This window comes from Ammodytes marinus (genome assembly GCF_949987685.1).
Source record: "Ammodytes marinus genome assembly, chromosome: 19".
Taxonomy (NCBI): Eukaryota; Metazoa; Chordata; class Actinopteri; order Uranoscopiformes; family Ammodytidae; genus Ammodytes; species Ammodytes marinus.
The window spans coordinates 11,334,591-11,353,621 of NC_137223.1; the positions used below are offsets into that span (position 1 = coordinate 11,334,591).

Below are 19,031 nucleotides of genomic sequence, written 5' to 3' on the forward strand. Positions count from 1 at the left end.
GTTTATGTTTCTTTATAAAAGTACAGATAAACAAAGCTATGATTTCATTAAAATCGTTTTTATTGTTTAAGTCCATTGTCTTCCTACACCATACAAACATCCAATGTATTTTTCACTGAAAATAAAATCGTTATGTACAAAAAAGGTTGCATTTTCCAAGCGTTTGTCTACACGTTCATTTGAACCACAGTAACATCAGTCACAGTACCGACAAGTATTCTTGGAATTACATTTACGCTTATGTAAAACAATCTGCAGTGCTTTACACAAAACGTTTAACAAAAAAAAAGCACAATGCAAGGTTAAACTGCATTCTGTTCAAAGTGTTGAAATGAAAGCGTTGACCTTATCCTTAAAGGAGTATATAAAAAAAAAAATGTTTAAGCCAACTGCAACAAAAATAAACAGTTAATTTACTGTACAGCTGTTTATCTGCTTGAACAATGTGTACTTGTACAGGGTTCTTGATAATTATGATTTGCATTTGAGCATAAACTAAGTATTCAAGAATAGTTAAAAGACTAAACTTTGATCAAACAAAAGCACATGCAAGCATCCAAAGTTATAGATATCATGTACAACAGCGCTGGTAGGTACAGTATGTCAGGAAATACAGGAAAGGGGTGAACGGACTTGGAAGGGACGAAAATGTAAAAAATGAATAAAAACTCTCCCACTGACAAGCAAAAAAACAAGAAAAAGTATCACAACAAAACTCAAGTGGTCATGTGACTTATCAAAAGCATCCTTATAGTGCTGAAAAATACTGATTCCCTCTTCAAAGTGTAGAGATGACTAGCTTTACATTACAGACCTAATAACAGGAGACGTGAAGCTTCCTCACTTGGGCATTTATGGTTGTGATAAAGAATGGAGCAGTCTGGTTGGATTACAAAAAAGGTGAGATGTAAGGAATCACCGAGCATAGACATGGCTCCAAACTGAGTAATGAGGGGCGACTTAACCCTTACCCCATCATTGTGCCTCCTGGTTGTCATTTAATTTTAAAATGCCCCGTTGACAATAAATCAATCATTGTTCCTGTCTGAACATGTTTCTGTGTTTGTCAATCACTAGGGTAACGATATGACTATAGCCCAGAGGCGAAATAACTAACTTTACTCTTGTGTCTGTTTTCTGAAGGGGGTCATGGGAGCTCCAGTGTGCCAACTCCTTCAAGTCGACTCTACTGCTGAAACAAGTTGTTCCTACAGCGGGTTCCTGTTGAAAGGTGAACTCAGCTTTTTAGCGCTGGCTGCTGGTGGAGCGAGAGCGAGAACGGGAGCGAGAACGGGATCGAGAACGAGACACTGAGGCCCTCTGAGCGGGCAGAGGGGAGCGGGGGGAACGCGGGGAGCGTGGGCTGGCAGACTTGCTGGTCTTGGAGGAGCGTTTGGGCGGCTCCTTTGACTTGGGGGTCGGGGAGGAGGCACCGTTGGCAGGGGAGACGCTGCGGGAGCGAGAGCGGGAGCGTGAGCGGTCGTGGGCCTTGGCCGGGCTGCGGGAGCGCCGCGGGGAGCGAGAGGCAGAGCGCCCTCTGGAACGGGAACGTGAGCGGGACGAGCTCTCAGACCGGGAACGACTCCTGGACCTGGGAAAGACAGGACGACAAGTATTAGGGTTGGGCTCACGTATACTTCTATAATGCATTATAGAGAAAATCAAGGAGTATCATTGCATTTTTTTTTTTGGCTCCAACTGACAACTCACCTCTTCTTGGCTGCCTCAATAAGCTTGATTTTCCTGCCATTGATTTCCTTTCCTGACAGTTTCTCAAGGGCATTTTTCAGGTCACTGTAAGCAGCAAACTCAACAACCCTGTAAAAAACAACAAAGGCAAAATGACTTCATATCTTAGCATTGCATAAACTAGATCAGTAATTTCCCCTAAAATGAAAGCCTGATACGACTCACAGCGGGATATTCATTAGCCAGTTAAGGTGAGCAGAGTAAATAATCTTACCCTTCGTTGAGCTTGGGCCGATGTGCGTCTGCAAATGTCACTTCTCCAGCTTGTCTCATGAAATCTTTCAGGTCCTAAACATGTAAACATTAGTCAACTTTCGGAGAGGCATAACACACAAGCACAGCCTGAGACATAAAACAGGAGTGATTTAACCAAAAAGAGACGGTTAGATTCTACATATACTACTGCAGATGAGGAGGATGAGTCAAAGAACCTCAGATACTCTTCATCCAGCCAGTCCTTCAAAGTCATGTTTAAATAAATATTGAAAAATTCAGAAAACTGTGTGCCAATTTAGATAAACCAATTTTGACAAGTGCCATTACTGGACAGGCTGAGTATTTGCTGCTGATTTGAGATTCTTGGACCCAACGCTCATTACAACTACAGAGACATGAACACCATCTGCATGAACTGAATTGCAGGCAGCGTTTGGCACTGAGAGCCCCATTTTCCCTGGCAAGGAGAGCACAGGGCTCCGCACCGGAACTGCCCCTGTCTCGGCACCCTGCCTCAGTAAAGAGAGTTAACAGGGTGGAAGAGAGGAAACTACTACCTGAGAGCGAAACCCTTTGGGGTGGGCCGCAGGCTCTCCGAGCCCACCATAACCTCGGGATAACAGCAGATTATTTCCATGGGCACCTGGGAGGAACGCACACTCTCTCTCGTTCGCGATGTGCGGGAACACCAGAGGGGGGAAGGGAGGGGGGATATCGATCGATCAAGGCCCCTCAAATTAACGAACCATCGATCAATACGCCACCACCATCGACTCTCGCTCTCTCTCTGCCAACTCTCTGTTTCCTCTCTCTGGCTCTCTCGGCCTCACACCGGGCGCCCCCCTGCTCTCGACAGACAGGGGGCGTTGCGAGCGAAGGGGCCGTCAGAGCCTCTAGTGTGGAGCGAGCGCTCACATGACCAGCAGGCATCAACTAGACGTAGGACAGACTGGCTGACAGCACAGGCTCAACCCAGACAGAAGGACCCAGAAGGGGTTAACTCCACCATAAGCGAGCTCTTCCACATGACACAACAGTCAGGCTGGCAAATAAAGGGGTGAAGAATTGGTTAAAATTTGAAAAGAAAATTGAACAAATGAAGTGTTTTGTTGTTGTTACTGGTTTTCGACTCATTACATAACTGCATTATATGCAGATCAATATGAGCAGTGCTTAAAGCACAATTAGGGCCTTATCACATTAAAATTATTTACTGTTTATACATTTTAGCAATTGATTTGAATTAATACTTTTTTTTAGCAGCATTGAAAGTCTAAAATTGTATGTGTATATTGTTGCAAGCTGTTGGTGGTGATAACATCTTTTATTGCAGCTTTCAGAGGCTTGCTATGCATAAAAAAAACATGTGGCATTTACGAACCTGCCAGCTGACACGAGAGGACAAGTTCTCCACGATCAGGCGGTTTTCAGTTCTCATCGGAGGAGGGTTTCGACTGAAAAAACAAACAAATTAATTTTTTTTTATAAAGTCTAAACAACCAAATAGCCAAAATTTTGGAGCCGAGACAGACTCTGGCACAATGCCTAAGAGCTCTCATTAGTTACTGTCAATAGCAAGGCCAATTCATGTCAAGGACCTTTAAATGGAGTGTGAGTTTGTGTAATATTTTAAACTAACATTTAACACTTCCAGTCGGTGGGTAATCCTAATTAGGAAAAGAAAAACTTGGACACCAACAGTAGCTACTACTAACATGGACCGCAATCCAATCAATTTAATGATTGACCTTTCACAGAATAACTATATAAACTGAGCTGCGAGTGGAGCTATTCATTTACATGTGTCCCTTCCCCCCATTTGAATGACATGAGGTAAAGCGTGTTTTACCTGCGGCTGTTCTGGGAGCCTCGACCATAGCGATCAGGGAAACGCCCTCCGCCGCCTCCTCCTCCTCCACCTCCACCATCTCTTCCTCCGTCTCTTCCACCACCACCACCGCCTCCAGGGCCGCCTCTACCACGGCCGCCCCTCAGGCGTACACGAGCATGCTCAATGGTCACCCTGAAAACACAGGAAGGGTCTTTAGAGAGGAAAAACTTAACACCATGGAAACACCGGCTAATGCATACAAACCGCCACCCCTCCCCCTCTCTCAAAAGGGCTTTTGTCTTTCCCCGGCTGTTTTATTGCCTAAGAATTTGTTCTGAATTACCCGCCTGGTTAAAAAACAATATATAAAATAATACCTCTAAAACATTTACTGTAATAGTTGTTTCCTACCGTTCACTGCACAGCTCTTTGCCATCAAGCTCATACACAGCATCTTCAGCGTCTCTGGGGTCGTCAAACTCCTACAAACAAAAACAATGCACAACATTAACAACACTTCTTAACGTTTCAACCTTTTCACATGCTTCTATGTGTTGGCGACATGGAGCCTTACATTTCAAGAGATTGATTGTTTACAGTTGATAATATAAGATCAATACAAACCGATTCAGTGATTCTCCTAGAATTTTTTTTAGGCCCGGTGGTAAGAGCTGATGAAGAGTATGCGCGCTGCGTGCGTATCAAATTTCTAGAAGAAATTGACCAAAACTAACCCCATTTGGGATGAGCCTCTTTTGACAGCCCGTTAAGAATGAGGGCATAGGGTTATGCTTTCACATTCAGTACGTTTGTACATGTGGTGTTTCTCACAGGAGTTTTAGATCCTGCTGGGTGTGCCCCCAGACCCCCCAAGAAGGTCTTGGGGGGTCTGGGGGCATACCCCTGCAGAAGAAAACTTTATCCTTTTAAAGTTAAATGCATCAATCTGGTGCACTTTGAGAGGTGAAATCTGATTAATTGTGTGCTCTGTAAACAACTGTCATGTCCTGCCTATAACTATTTCCTGTAATAATTTGGAGACAAGTTTTATTTTCGCCACTAGTTCAGCGTTTGCTTGCTAGTCATGCTTCTGCTCATTGGCTTCCGTGTTTAACAAGTGCGTACCGAATGCACACGCGCAGACACACACGCAGACCAGCTGATGGGATGATCAAACGAGAGGTTGTAAAGACAGGCGCACACGAGGGGTAGACCGACAGTGCCGCGCAAATGATTATTACGGAATCAATGAAAGATTGATAAATCTTTTTAAGTCAGGCTGCTGTTGGCCTGGCGGCCCCGCCTGTATAATGGTAGGGGATTGAAACACTTCAAAGTTAACTGCAAAGTGAATTGTAAGACTCGTGGAAGATTGATTCAAAACATTTAATAACAATTTATGCCATATGTCTTTAACTTAATTAAATCAATTACATCCTTTTAAAAGGGTATCTGTATAAATCATGTAGGAGTCTAATCTTTGAAATTGTTGTCGTTTACCGTGTTTCGACTTCTGAAATGCACATTTTAATAACATATTAAAAAAGCCTTACTTTAGATGAATGTATTCAGTGCTTTTTAAGACCCGCAGGGACTCTGGTATAAGTCGCCTTGTTTCTCAATGCGTTTGAAATTGTCTTTGTATTCACAACCCCTCGATACTCACCACAAATCCGAAGCCTCTCTTCAGGTCGATATCGCGGATGCGGCCGTATCCTTTGAAGAACCTTTCTACGTCTTTCTCTCTGGCCGAGGGACTCAGACGGCCGATGAAAATACGACATCCACTCATGACGATGCCGTTTCTATTGTCGTTGGTAATGTAATCTACAAAAAGTGGGGGACAACATTTATATTATCTGCGCATTAGCTAAGACATCCTACTACGTATGACGAATAACGAGCTAGCCAGACAACTGAAGGAGCTAACCAGTCAACTGAAGGGCCTAGTCGTATCGCGAGCTAGTTTTACCCAACAGTTACAGGTATACACGACGATTAAATTCTATTTTAATAAAACGACAACTGCATTGTGATTGTGTGGCGCATTTCTATTGCCGAACACATACCTTAAAGAGGTCCTAGAGATGTTTCCTTGGCTGGCTGTTGACGGTGACCGATGCTTTCCAAATCAAACAAAATGGAGCCTCTGTCGCGGAAGGAGGGCACGAGAACAAGGCAAGTGACGTATGACGGGGGAGGGCGTCTTGTTTTCTAGTTTTTGGCTGAGGGGGAGGGTGTCCTTTTCTATTCGATATCACTTCTAATAGGTCCATGTTCAATATCATTATATTTTTGTACGAAGTTCTGAACAGAATACATTAAAAGATTCCAGATGTCAAAACCTAACTTGAAAGTGTGAAATTACTTTCATGCTTTCAAAAAAGAAATTTAACTATTTGCAATTCATGCATGCAGCATACAAGTTGAATACAAGTTGTGGACTTTTTCCCCTCAGGGCAATAATAACTATCTAGGCCTATATAGGCTATGCTATTCTTTTTTAAACAGACACCATAGTATGCAAGTAGTTATTTTAAGGTAGGCCGCTCCATAACGGTTGACAGAACATTATAGGCTAAAGGTAGGCAACTATTTATGTTGGGCAATGTTTATTTTTTGTATGTTCACCCTTGGCATGGACTGTTATTTCGTCTTCCTTTTTAAGGTTGAGCCCTTTATTTGTCTTCTTTATACCAACCTTTGTATCTACTTCTCTAACTGAATTGGCAACGATTGTTTTCATCATTATTGTTCAGAATTATTTTTTTATTCTTCATCATCTAGGCCTATTTATAGGATAGGCAGCTGGCTGTCTTTCATTTCCGCGATCTTCTGGAATTTTAGTTTACTCTTACAGTGCATAGGAAACTTATGAACTTGTTTAAAAACTCCAACGACTAGCCTGTTGTTTTCTTTTTGGAATACGTTTTTTTTGTGTCTGTTATGCACTCAGTAGGCTATTTCGTTTCATTTTCTTTATTTATCCCCGAAAGATAAGAAGGCTATTTAAATAGCCTATGTAGGCTGGGCTACTCTCCCTAACCTATCCCAATACCCACACACAATGTACAATTATGAAGAAACAATTTGTCATTAAAGTTTATTTGAAAAATAAATAAATAAATAGTTTGTTGGATATTTCCTATCCTCAGTGCTGTTCTTTTCTGATATAGCCTATTTGCATTTAACAAGCACATGTACAGTTTCTGGTATGCCTACCTAACGATAGAGTGACGCTGCAGAACCATTTATAACTTGAAAACCGCAAAAAAAAAACAAAGAACCAGATTCTGTAGTTTTGAGTGTATTGGTGCAGTGCGTAGCTCTGAACACTAGGTGTCACCCATACACAGTAATGCAGCACAGGGAGGAACATAATGTATTAGTAGGTAACCTATAGCTTAACAGTACTCAGCGACATAAACAGTAGTTGACAAGTTGAGCCAGAAACCATTTCTCCATGATTGCATGCACACAGAGTTGTTTTTAATAAGTCATTTGGAAGACATTAAGGCTTTATAGGGAGCTTAGTGCCTGAAGTGGGTCCCTCGACAGTCTAATCAAACACAGCAGCGCAGCCCAGGAAGGAGTTATTTATTAGTGATAACGCATAATAAACAAAGAGGACCTTTGTGCTTTCACTTTGGATCTGTCAATGATTGACTTCACATTTGAATTGATGGAGCAGATGGAGTCCCACCCTATATTTAAAGTGATGTCATGGCTTGGAAGAGTATCAGGAGGTACGATAATACAGTGACAAATGTACTTCCATATATACCTTAGGTCCACTAGAAATAGACTTTAAAAATATTACATCGCCTGCTGGTTACACAGGGACAGGACGAAGGCCAGCGCATTTGTCCAAGCTGATATTGAACAGGAGAAGGGTTTCTATGTGCAAACAAGACTCATATCTTCCTGGGATCTAATCCAAGGGAAAGTTGAATCTCAATCTTTTGACTCAAACAAGCGGTTGATAGGTAGCCTACGAGAAATGTCAATTTACATTTTATATAGACCTCACTTTTGAGTCTGACATGAGCTTGAATAACGACACAGTATCTTCCACATTCAAAAGAAAGCTTTAATTAGAAAGTTATATACACACTGTAAAATTAAATTAAACTTTATACAAATATTAAATTACTATCTTCACACCCACATCCATGTACAGAGGAAAAAACAAAAGCTGAAAGCATTGAAACTAAGAATCAAGATGTGTACTTTTTTTAACCGGTTATTCTCAGGGAAACAACACCGTACAACAGTGCTTCTGAATGCAAAGTTAATTTTCTTTTGGAAGTTTTCTTTTCCATCCCATAATATTTGAATGCCTTGTAGCAAAAGAAATGCAAAAGGAATAGTGAAATATAGGTGCGTATAGGTTCATCATCATCGCCATCATCATTATCACAGTAGCTGGAAAAGCTAGGAGGGAGGACAGAGAAGGACGGACATTCGTTTTAGTCGTGTCCACAACAAAAGTAAACTCATTGATAAATACACAAAGATAGTTTTATGCATAGAATAGAAAATAATAGAGTAAGGCCATTTGGGAGAACAGAACACGTTGCAATCCTGTAGAGCAACCAACGCAGAGGCTTAAGATACATCCCAACAAAACAGAAACAAAATGTACAAGTCTAAGGCAACATTCTGTTTGCATGAACAATGTAGCCGTTGACAATGACACACAGCCACAAATGCCAAATCAAATTGACAACAGAAATTCAGACAGGTTTTTCTGTTTTTTTTTGTTCTTCCCCCGAGCATTTAAGCTCGAAAAAGTAATTCTTAGGAACCTTGGGAGTCATGCCGTTTCCAAGGTGACCCGCTCAACCACCAAAAGCTTTTCAAGTGGCAGTGAAACTAGAGGATGATTCTTACCAAAATAACATGATTTCTTTCTTATATATTTGCACTCGGCATTAAGATGGGGGAGTGAGTGTTCGTGATGGGGTAGGGTGTGCTATATAACAAAACTTTTATCATTTCACTGCAACCAGTTGCAGATGTGTCAACAATGCACAATAGTGGGAGAGTCTTCAGTACAGTGTGAATGTGGGCGAGAGCCGGTTCCTCTTAGGATACCTGTTTTTTCCAGCAATTCAGCAGAAAATGATGAATATTCTAGCTTGAGAGCGGATGAATAATACACACATTGTGTAGTGGACTCCTAGCCTGAAGTGACGCTGGTTTGTTCATGTGACGTATGCAGTGCTGGGATATGTTCCTATGGTGAAAGACAAGGACATTGTGAAACCAGTCTCTGATCAGAAAATGGCTGTGTCGAGGCCTATTATGTGAGGACATGTCCTCTCCTGCCAGTCTGACAAACGAAGATTCACACACGCACACTTTCAGATTAGCCACACACCAAACAATAAATACAGTGGGAAGAAACTTTAACAAACTTAAAAGTTCAGTCATTTGCTCCAATCACCATGTTGAAAGACAACCCTCTCCTCAGCTCACAGACAAAATGTGACATTACTTATCCATTGGTTTATGAATAGCCCAGTCCTGGCACCCAAAACACCAATTAATCCCAACCGTGCGACAGAAGTAGCACCTTCCAGATACTGGGGTGCAGCTGGCGACAGAAATAAAAAGAAAAAAAGACCAGGTCTTTTTATAGTTGTGATAGGGTGCTCAGTCAAATGCTGCACCCTGCTTTTAGCTCTTGTGAAGTGGTTTCACTATACCACTAATCCATATGCTAGAAGCAACCCGGATACACAGATAGCTAGAGAGAGAGAAACAGAGAGAGAGAGAGACTGAGGAGGCGCCATGCTTCATCCAGAGTGGGCCACCGTGCTATGACAGCAATAACTAAAAACAACATGCAGCATTCACAAAGCGGGCTGCAAGAAAACCCAGCCGTCACTCACAACTTTTTCAAGTACAGCGGGAAGACGATTATTTTTTCCGGTTTCTGGGCGCCACAGCGTCAGGAGCAAAACTTCACACAAGTTATTTAATTTTTTTTTCATCCTAAAAGTACTCCCAGACAGAGTTGACATGTCACCATTGTTATTGCCTTCTCCAATGAAGCCTCTTGTGAGCAATGTTAATATCGACGGCTTTACCGGGGAGGAGGCAAGTATATTGTAATACATAGCCTATTATAGTACACAATCTTGACTTAGCATGTATGTTTGACTCATATACACATAGGATCTACAGGGTTTATGTTGAGCTAGCTGGCCACCACTGTGTGTGTCTGCCTTGTCTTTAGTTTGTTCCAGCAGCGGGGTCCAGTGGTGCTGTGTCAGCGCTCATGATGCAGTGAGTATTGGTTGTTAGGTTTTGCTCTGTAATGGGTGGTGATGGCAGAAGAGGTTGCATTGGGGGCAATAGGCATAGTTCTAGTCTGCTGAGGGGCGTGGAGGGAAAGTGGGTTGACAGCCACAGTCAGTCCTGGTCAGCAGTGAGATAAAGGGACAAAGTAGGGTTTCTCTGCTGCTGATAGCAGGCTGGCAGGCTTCATGCTTCCTTCAACAGGGGAATATCTGCAGGGACACAGAACAGACATTTATGAGAATAGAGCAGTGGATGTGTAGAGTAAGCTGTCTGGCTCACTTCCTACCGAAATTGTAGTGTATAAATAAAAAGATGTGCTGCTGTTTAGTATATAGTATACTGTACATTGGTTATAGTTCTAAAGATTACAATCTCATGCGTTTATGTAAAAGAGGAAAAAAATTGCTGCTACATCATAATAGTCAGGTATTTGCGTTCTCCTCGTTATGAGGCAAAATGTGCCTTTTCTCTTACCATCTGAAAAGTCATCTGCAGAGGTGACAGAAAGCAGACTGTGCTGGTCGCTGCTCTCGGAGTCTCTGCGGAGAGGTAGGGGGCCTGCGCACGCCCCTCCTGGGTGATCTCTAGCCCACGATGAAGAAGAAGAAGAAAAGGTTGATGAAGAGGAGGGGGCTTGATGGACCAGCACCGTCTCTGCATGGCGGCGCGAGGAGTATGATGATGATGAGGATGTGGACGGCAAACAGAAGTCTATGTCTCTGTGCTGCTGCTCGCGGCTTCTGCTGCTGCTGTGTCCGTGGCCCCCTGCGGCCCCCTGGGGGAGGCCCTCAGACAGCACAATGGGGACCCGGCTCTCTGCAGGAGCCAGAGACAGAGGGGGAGGCAGTGGGGAGGGAGGAGGAGCTTCAGCACCACCACAGGGCCCATCGCTGCCCCCGTACACAGCCTCTTCATAGGAGGGCAGAGTCACCTGGACCCCCTCCACCATGATGGAGCTGGACTGGCCCGACACGCCCTGCTCCCTCCTGGTGGCACAGACAGATGAGGGAAGGAGGTGAGACGGACAGAAGGACAAGAACTGTGGACACTGAGTGGATCACATCACATACTGAAAAGAAACCAGAACAGCCTTGACGGCTGTTTTTTTTTTTTCAGTATGTATCGGATTCTAAAATGACATCAAATCTTGAAATCTGAACACATTAGTGGAAAAATGCTGGAATTTCACCACGTTGATCAGAGTAAGGGATCGTCAATGAAATACTGTCTAGTTAAGGTTTTTCAAATCCTTCATGCTGTGTTTTTCTTCAATAGCTTTTTTTAAACGTTGTAGTTGATTGTCAATATACATAGGGCAATGTATTAAATCATAAACATGTTTTTTCCCCCCATATACTGTATATATTTGTTTTGGGGTGATAAAAAAAAAATATTTTTAAAGTGCTGGAAAAGTCCTTGAATTTGACTTAAAAATGCTGTACAAACCCTGTAATTATCAATGACTCTACAATCTCTTTCTAGGAGGCTACACTAAGCGCTCAGGCCGCCTACACAATCAACAAGAGTGCCAATGAGCATTAGATCAAATCATTCTAGCCTTTTTATCACAGAGTCACAGCAGACAGGTTTAGTGATTAGAAATGGATGAACTCCTTTCTTTTACAGTAATTTCTCAAGGATTAGTAAAACGACTTGCCAGGTCTTGTTCAGTTCACATGCAATGACTTGTTTCAACCAAAACCTTGTAAACTGCTGAGGCATTTTGTGACGTACTGGGAGGTGGATTTACAGCACATGATATAAAAAGGCAATGTTCTTCCACAGCAAACAGAAACAATACTTGTTGTAGGTTGTGTGAGAAGAGACAGGCTGAAAGGTGTTCTACAGTCATCTACAGTAAAGCCAAGAATAAAAAAGGAGAGGCAAACAGAGCAACATAGAATGTGAAGCATACACATTCTCTGGTAAAACAAAAAGTTGAAATGTGGTCTCAAAAACTATTCATGTGAACTGGGGAGGTCTCAACTTCCCTAGGAACCATTTTACAATGGAGTTCATTAAGGCAATCACAAAGTAATTGTGATTGTGTAAATAGGGGAGTTACCGTGTGACTATAACTCTCTATGACTTGAATGGCAAAAACACAACACCTAAAACAAAAAAAGGGAAATGTTATCATGGCAGAACTGATTCGCCAAAACAACCCAAATAATAATATCTAGGACATATGAAACAGCAACATAAAAAGCAGCACTAATAGCGGCTGGCATGAGACAAAGACCAATGGTGTCAGCACTGTTTCACCGGTATTTTACCAAGAGATCATCAATTCATTTGACAGTGTGTGTGTGTGTGTGTGTGTGTGTGTGTGCGTGCGTGTGTGCGTGCCCTACCTGCTGTGATGGAAGGACTTGAGTTTTGGCTGTACAAGAACGAACAGCACCACTAAAAGCAGGATGAGGGCCACAGAACTGGCCGTGGACGCCACAATAGACAGAGCCGGTATACCCAGCGGAGAGCTCGGCTCCTTGTCTGTGGGACACATAGACACAGATTCAGAGTCAGTTAAGAATGAGCTTCACATACTTTTGATTGACATTTTCCTGCATGAGGTTGTGCGTGTCATACATAACACATAAATGCTATAGAGTTGATCTTGGGGCGACGGACCTTGCGTTAGTCGGCAGCTTATCTGCATGGGGCCGTCCCACTCTCCGTTCTGGCAGGTGAGGAACTTGTAGTCTCCCTTCAGAGCAAAGCCCTCGTCACAGAAATACTCAATGACAGTCTTCTGGGTGAGGCGGTGGCAGGGAGACGGGTGACAGCGGTAGCCTCCGTTCTCTGGTTCCGTAGGGGGAGAACACACTGGTGAAGAGGGAAGAAGAGATTAGAGAGCGATCGGGGCTGTTGTTGTGTAATGTGTACTGAAGATGTGTTTGCCTTTATGTCTGCCTGCGGTCAGGTTTGATTCCTGCTGTTTACATTACCCAGTGCCCCTGCTGGCTCTCAAGGACAATCCTAGCCGCTAGTGGTGATAATTGAACTGATGTGATATGTCAGTTTTGATGTGTGTGGTAGCTAGCTAGTTGAGTTTTTCTAGTTATAAGGGTTTTCTATGTGTCAGAATAGTCTCTATTCAGACAAATACGTTGCCACAACTTTAAAATTGTATTCAAATCAAAAGGTGAAAATAGTTATCAGGTTTCACAAAGTTCTATTCTCCTGTGCTTTGTGGCATATGCATTGTTTGTTAAGCCTTCCTCACCATTGCTTCTGACACAGAGAGGAGGCTGGTGTGACCAGGCTCCAGAGCTGGTACATATGATGCTAGCGGGTCCATCTGCAGTGTAGCCCGGCTCACAGCCATACGTCAGCAGGGTGCCCGGAGGGAAGGAGCCTCTGTTGGCTTCTGTCTGGTTCAGCAGGTCTCCGTGTTGCACGCCGGGCGGCCGCGCACAACCTGCAGACACAAGACAAGAGAATATGAATTAGTCGGCTGCTTTAATGCTTCAATGATAGAAAGCCCTTGAAGTGGAGCGATCTGAACAGGACAAAAGTAGTAGTAGAAGAAGAAGAAGCGTATTCCTCTGGCTCTACGCTGGAACTAGGATCATTTATTGCTTATGCTGCGTTCCAGTTGAACCTGGAACTAAATGGGACTTTCCGAGGTCCCAGTCGGAAATTTTCAGCTGGAATGCCTCCTGAGGTCAGAATTCCTACTTGGAAACTCAGAGAAACGTCGCCAACCCTGAGTTCAACATTCAACACGTCTGCTCAGCACATTCATTTGTATCTGTGTCACATCAAATCACGTGTAGACATGGTACTGTTCTTTTCCCATCCGTAGATATGTTGCTACGATATTTGTAAGCTCAAAATACAACAATCCTTCACGATACTTTAACAATGTATGCATTGGTAACAAGATAATTATACAATATGTAAATACACTTAGTAGATGACATATTACAGGCCTGTTGTTGAAACAAGGACAATTTGTTTCACATGTAGCCTGATTCTCTGAAGTATAATGTATCAATATTTTGTCAAACAAACACTAACGGTAATTGTTACGGCTGGCTCCATCACATAAAAATGGAGACCATAGATAATACATTTCAAGTGACTGTACAATTTTAAAATGAGTTGAATGTGGTTCTGCAGGAACATTGTGCAGTGAGTTCTATGAACAACACACTGCCATTTAACTGAGGACCAGTCACCTCCACAGGCCACTGCCACTGGGTCAGACAACTTTTCACCGGGAAACTGTCAAGTGAAACAGGTTGAGCTGATAATTAAAGCTCTGAGGTATTGTTACTTGAAACTAGGCTGCATCTAACACGGCAGAGCGTGGGAGAGGCACTGTATCAAAAAGACAAGTTTAGGAGGAGATTGCCATGCTGTGCTGCAGCAGGACAAAGAATACCCTGACAGTCAGTGGATTCAAATGTCTCACGGAGCCTCATACACATCTTATTTCTCCCGGTTATCTCCTGCTCATTAAAGGTGAAGTCAGCGATTCTGGAAAATGCTTGTTGTAAATATCACTTTTTGTCAATATCACTGAATATCTCCTCACGATCTACTACCTGTCCGTACTGTGTGTGTGAAAAAAAAAAAATCTGTCAGGCTTATAAGGCTGTGTCTTAACACTGGGTTTCTTTACTCTGTAGACGGGGGTGTTGCTAGCTACAGTGGGTCCCCTTTGTTCACATACGGTCCCTTTCTTTATATACCAGTTTATATACCAGTAGGCTGTGTTTTAACACTGGTTTTTTTTCAGTGCATACACCGTACAAAGGTAGCGGATCCTGATTCTTTTTAAAAATATATGTTTTTTGCATTTTCAATGATTTATTTATAGTGCAGAGAGACAAAGATGAAAATGTAACCTTTAAATTGTCTTCATCGTACGCCAGCAATGGTAGTAAGACAGGCTCTTTAGCAAGGTTCCTTTACTTGGCTCTAATGACGGACTCAAAGCTCTAAGCCAGCCAATAAAGACAGGATGAAGCAAAAAGACCTGCTTTGATCCACCTTCTCATACTCCATATATGATTCTGCAGTGTCATGTCAGGTCCCTGTGTCTATGTGTGTGTGTTTCATTGTAGTACAAGAGTAAATTATCGGAGTCTTCGTGCTGCACAAAAACCTGCCTAATTTTTGTCAGTACCCTAACACACAAAAACAAACACAAACACACACACAGTTTACACAACCATTTGGAGCTGCAATCTGGGGAAAGCAGAGCATCTTAAATCAAGTAGGTCTGGCATAACATTGACACACCTGTGTAAACTGAGACATGACAGCAGGAGGCCGACTTTATTTTCAATAATACTGCAGTGCTGTGGAAAGCATAGAGACAGACATTACCAGTTTTATTATTACAGATCTGGCTCATCTGTGAAGTGTGTTGTGCAAGAATTCGGGCTTGGCTTTACTGGAAATGTCTTTAATAGTAATTGTCATAACCCATCTGGCTTTCTTTGTTATCATTTTTGAAGATTTTCAGGGCTTTATCAGGGTCCATCTTATCTTTTTGATTAATCAGATTGAATTATACAAAAGGGATTTTTCTCAGCAACAAAGCCCAGACGTAGTTAAATTCAAAACATCCCCATAATGCAAAACATTACTAATTCCATCAACACTAATGACCATATGGCTCATTATTTAATCCTTGTGTGCGAGTATTTATAAAACATATTAGCAACGGTCTATTCCATGGCCTTATCACTTGCATTACATAAACAAACGACACACCAACATCGCAAACAGCCACTTTGTCTTGCCAGTATGTGTGTTTAGAGATTGAAAGAGAGACTATTTCCACAGCAGCGCCTCTACATCCTCTAATCTCCGGGGAGAAACGTTGCTCTAAGCTGGCAGCCCAAGATTAAATACAAACACTCAAATGTGCGAGTGACACACACAAACATGCCGCATGCCCGTGTGCACATACACAACCACAGACACACCGACCAAGTCAACAGCCCCAAACAAAGACACTCCCAGGACTTGGTCTTGTGATACCAAAGGTTGTGTTATTGAATTCAGCAGTGTGTGTGTGTGTGTGTGTGTGTGTGTGTGTGTGTGTGTGTGTGTGTGTTAAAGAGGTGCAAGAGCTGCTTTAAGCAGGTAAAGTATAAATCCATATTAATGCTACAACTGCTGCTGAGATATTGAACATTTCACAGTATCTTTCTCTCTAACAAGATAATATGTTCCAGGGCTACAGCTTGTTGGAATTTGTATGAATAGTTCTGACTATTTTCTTGATGAATTGATTGGCCAAAGTGACTAAAAGTACTACATGTACAACTCAAATGCATACAGTATAAGACAAGAAGAAGCGAAAACTATCCACTTTTCCATTCCATAAAAACAAATTATATATTGGGATGCAGGTTTTACTAAATTGTAGCAACAATTTTCATTGAAATCGTCATGTTGTAGCCCCTTTGCAGACCTAGTAGATACTCGCTCTGTTGACATTAATTATAGGATTGATCCAGGACTGTATGGTGTGTTTAATATGACAGAAAACAACACACAATAAAAGTATTATTAGGCTAGTGTTTCCTCCTCAAACACATTCATGCCGATCTCTCAATATGCAGAAACACCATCTTAAACGCTCACATTTCAGGAGGCCGTTTGACACCGTGACCTGAGCAGTTGTTTGGCGGAGTTGCTTGAGGGCGACTACAGGCTCTCTGAGGAGAGGTGGTGTTAATGGAGGTGGTAAAGGTGATGAATTGAACCACAGGCTGAGGGGCAGCGGGGGACAAAAAGGCCTGAGGGGCCAGTTTAGGACAATAGCCAGCCCTACACCCAGAAAGCACTCTAAATATCTATTGTGGAGCGCTGCAATGCAGTCAATATACTGCAGAAGACAAATGAGTGCTTGTCTCAAGTATGATTGCATTTCAATATGTGCATATTTTAAGGTGGAGTAAGTAGTAGTACTAGTAGTAGTAGTAAAATATTTATTTTGGTCCATGACCTTAATCCAGTGTTAATACTCAGCCCAGGCTCTGTAAACAGTTTTTTGCTAGCTATGATGGGCCCCTTTGTTTACATACCAGTTTACAGATCTTGGGCTGTAAATTAACACTGGATTTTTTTTTCGCCGCCTAGCCGCCTACACAGTACGGACAGGTTGCGGATCGTGAGGAAATATTCACTGATTTTTACCAAAAAATTATTTTGACAACAAGCGTTCTCCATAATCACTGACTCCACCTTTAAGTACTTAGATCTAGTTTCCATACAAAAGGGGAATACAGTTAGGCTTCTTAGATAACAATCACTCACTATGCCATGTATTTGAAACACTGGGCCAATACCTTACAACTTGACAGTAACAAAGGCTTCTTCCACACATTAGCAGAGAATGAGCTTCGGTAGAAGGAACAAGATGCAGCATAATCTGGATTTAACTTGAAGCGACATGGTAGGGCTAAGAAACGGTTACAGTGCGAGGATTAAGCCAGTCACGCCAAGGGTTAATTCTCTTCAAGTCTCAGAGGTCAGTCTAAATGAACCATGAAGCCAGCAACATTTTTAGTCCTGTGGTCCTTTCAGAAGCACAAAATAAATAAATAAAATGGATTCTCCCTCTCTTGCCTGGAAAACCTTTTGTTGTACAAACAAGCCAGTTCTATCATCTCAAATGTCATTTAGCATCAACTGCACATCCACAACACTCCCACAAGAGCTTACATTGGCTGTGTGGTTAGATGGTATTCAAGAACGCTCCTTCAAGCCTTTACATGCCTTGAAAAAACACTTGCAGCCTGGTATTTTATAATCGTAGATGGAAGAACACAATGTACCAGTAAAACATTTTATACCAATTCCAGCTATTTTCCCTTCCATATTCCAGGCAATGCAACTTCAAGTTCTAAGACATACTGTATCTTTGGCCTTTTCAAACCATTTCACACCCAACAACACTCGAGTGATATTGACAGAACTTTAAAAAATGCACATAAGCTGATAGACACACACATATACAGTGCATCTTTAGGTTATGGTCCTAAAGTCACGTTCCATTGTGTTAGAGCCTAGTAAACAATAAGTAATTTTTTCAATTTAATAGTAGCAACATGGACCCCAAAAATAGACCAGATATGCATAAATGCACAGACACTTTCTTTGAACACTACATCCCTTGAGAATAGAACCACTCATACACATATCATCTGAGATAAAAAGGTAAAATATGAAAAGATTAGGAGGTGTATAAAAAATTGTTGGTGAACTTGAGCAGTGAAGAATTTTGACTTTAACTCAACCTCCCATGGGGATTATACTTGTCAAAAGAGTCTTCCTTAGAAAATACATGAATATATTTGCCACTCCTTTAGCAGATTACCAAGAAAGAGGGAGATGAGGTTGGAAAGTGTTTAGGAGAGAAATACTGACGGGAAAAGTATTCTTCATTAGATAAACAAAAAGAGAGAGGGGGAGGGGAGACAGAGCTCTGTGGCCCTGAGCAATTACAAGCCAAAAAAGAGACATGTTGTGGCATGTCGACCAATACTTCTGTGTGTGTGTGTGCGTGTGTGTGACTGAGGGAGAGGCTCTGTACTGCAACAATGGGTAGAGGTGGCAGCCGTCAGCTACAGCACATACCACACAGTGGGTTGGGCTATAGCACATACAGACAGACTGTGAAAAGGAAAGAATGAACAAATGGTTCAGTATCTATAAGACTGGTTTAGATATATACGTATAACCTTCCCGTCCCTCCCTTTTTTTTCCATCGTCCTTTCAGCCCAGATTGAATATTGGCTTTAAAAACACAGAGGGGGGGAAAAAGTGATTAAAGCACTACTAAGCAATGCCAGAGTGGACTTCAGCACACTGTGTTTTGTGCTTAGGACGAAGGGAATGAGTCATGGTTAAACACAAGCTGTTCTCCCACTGGTCTGCTGTGAAGAAATTTGATTTT

At 42.2% G+C, this 19,031-nt stretch overlaps 2 protein-coding genes across 2 annotated transcripts in view; both read right to left on the reverse strand.

Moving 5' to 3' along the window:
* Nucleotides 1–37: 37 nt before the first annotated feature.
* On the reverse strand, nucleotides 38–5,979 carry srsf5b (serine and arginine rich splicing factor 5b). Its single transcript, XM_080047691.1, has 8 exons — nucleotides 5,866–5,979; nucleotides 5,463–5,623; nucleotides 4,208–4,278; nucleotides 3,815–3,988; nucleotides 3,347–3,419; nucleotides 1,964–2,037; nucleotides 1,711–1,818; nucleotides 38–1,591 (listed from the first exon to the last, which is right to left on the reverse strand). The coding sequence occupies exons 2-8, from the start codon at nucleotides 5,586–5,588 to the stop codon at nucleotides 1,246–1,248; spliced, it is 972 nt and encodes a 323-aa protein (XP_079903817.1). The 5' UTR covers nucleotides 5,589–5,623; nucleotides 5,866–5,979; the 3' UTR covers nucleotides 38–1,245.
* A 1,886-nt stretch (nucleotides 5,980–7,865) lies between these two features.
* Nucleotides 7,866–19,031, reverse strand: part of susd6 (sushi domain containing 6) — a 34,461-nt gene continuing 23,295 nt past the window's right edge. Inside the window, exons 3-7 of the mRNA XM_080048303.1 lie at nucleotides 13,332–13,526; nucleotides 12,737–12,931; nucleotides 12,460–12,598; nucleotides 10,580–11,091; nucleotides 7,866–10,314 (exon numbers count right to left, since the gene is read on the reverse strand). Of these exons, the coding sequence (XP_079904429.1) occupies nucleotides 10,289–10,314; nucleotides 10,580–11,091; nucleotides 12,460–12,598; nucleotides 12,737–12,931; nucleotides 13,332–13,526 (1,067 nt within the window). The 3' untranslated portion in view covers nucleotides 7,866–10,288. The remainder of the gene's footprint in view (nucleotides 10,315–10,579; nucleotides 11,092–12,459; nucleotides 12,599–12,736; nucleotides 12,932–13,331; nucleotides 13,527–19,031) is intronic.

Bases quoted from the DNA above. Each gene is read 5' to 3' on its own strand.
- srsf5b (XM_080047691.1), bottom strand. From the start codon at position 5,588: ATGAGTGGATGTCGTATTTTCATCGGCCGTCTGAGTCCCTCGGCCAGA. The intron at 1,819-1,963 runs GTAAGATTATTT...TGTTTTTTACAG, and splicing joins CGGCCCAAGCTCAACGAAGG to GGTTGTTGAGTTTGCTGCTT. The intron at 1,592-1,710 runs GTGAGTTGTCAG...TGTCTTTCCCAG, and splicing joins ATTGAGGCAGCCAAGAAGAG to GTCCAGGAGTCGTTCCCGGT.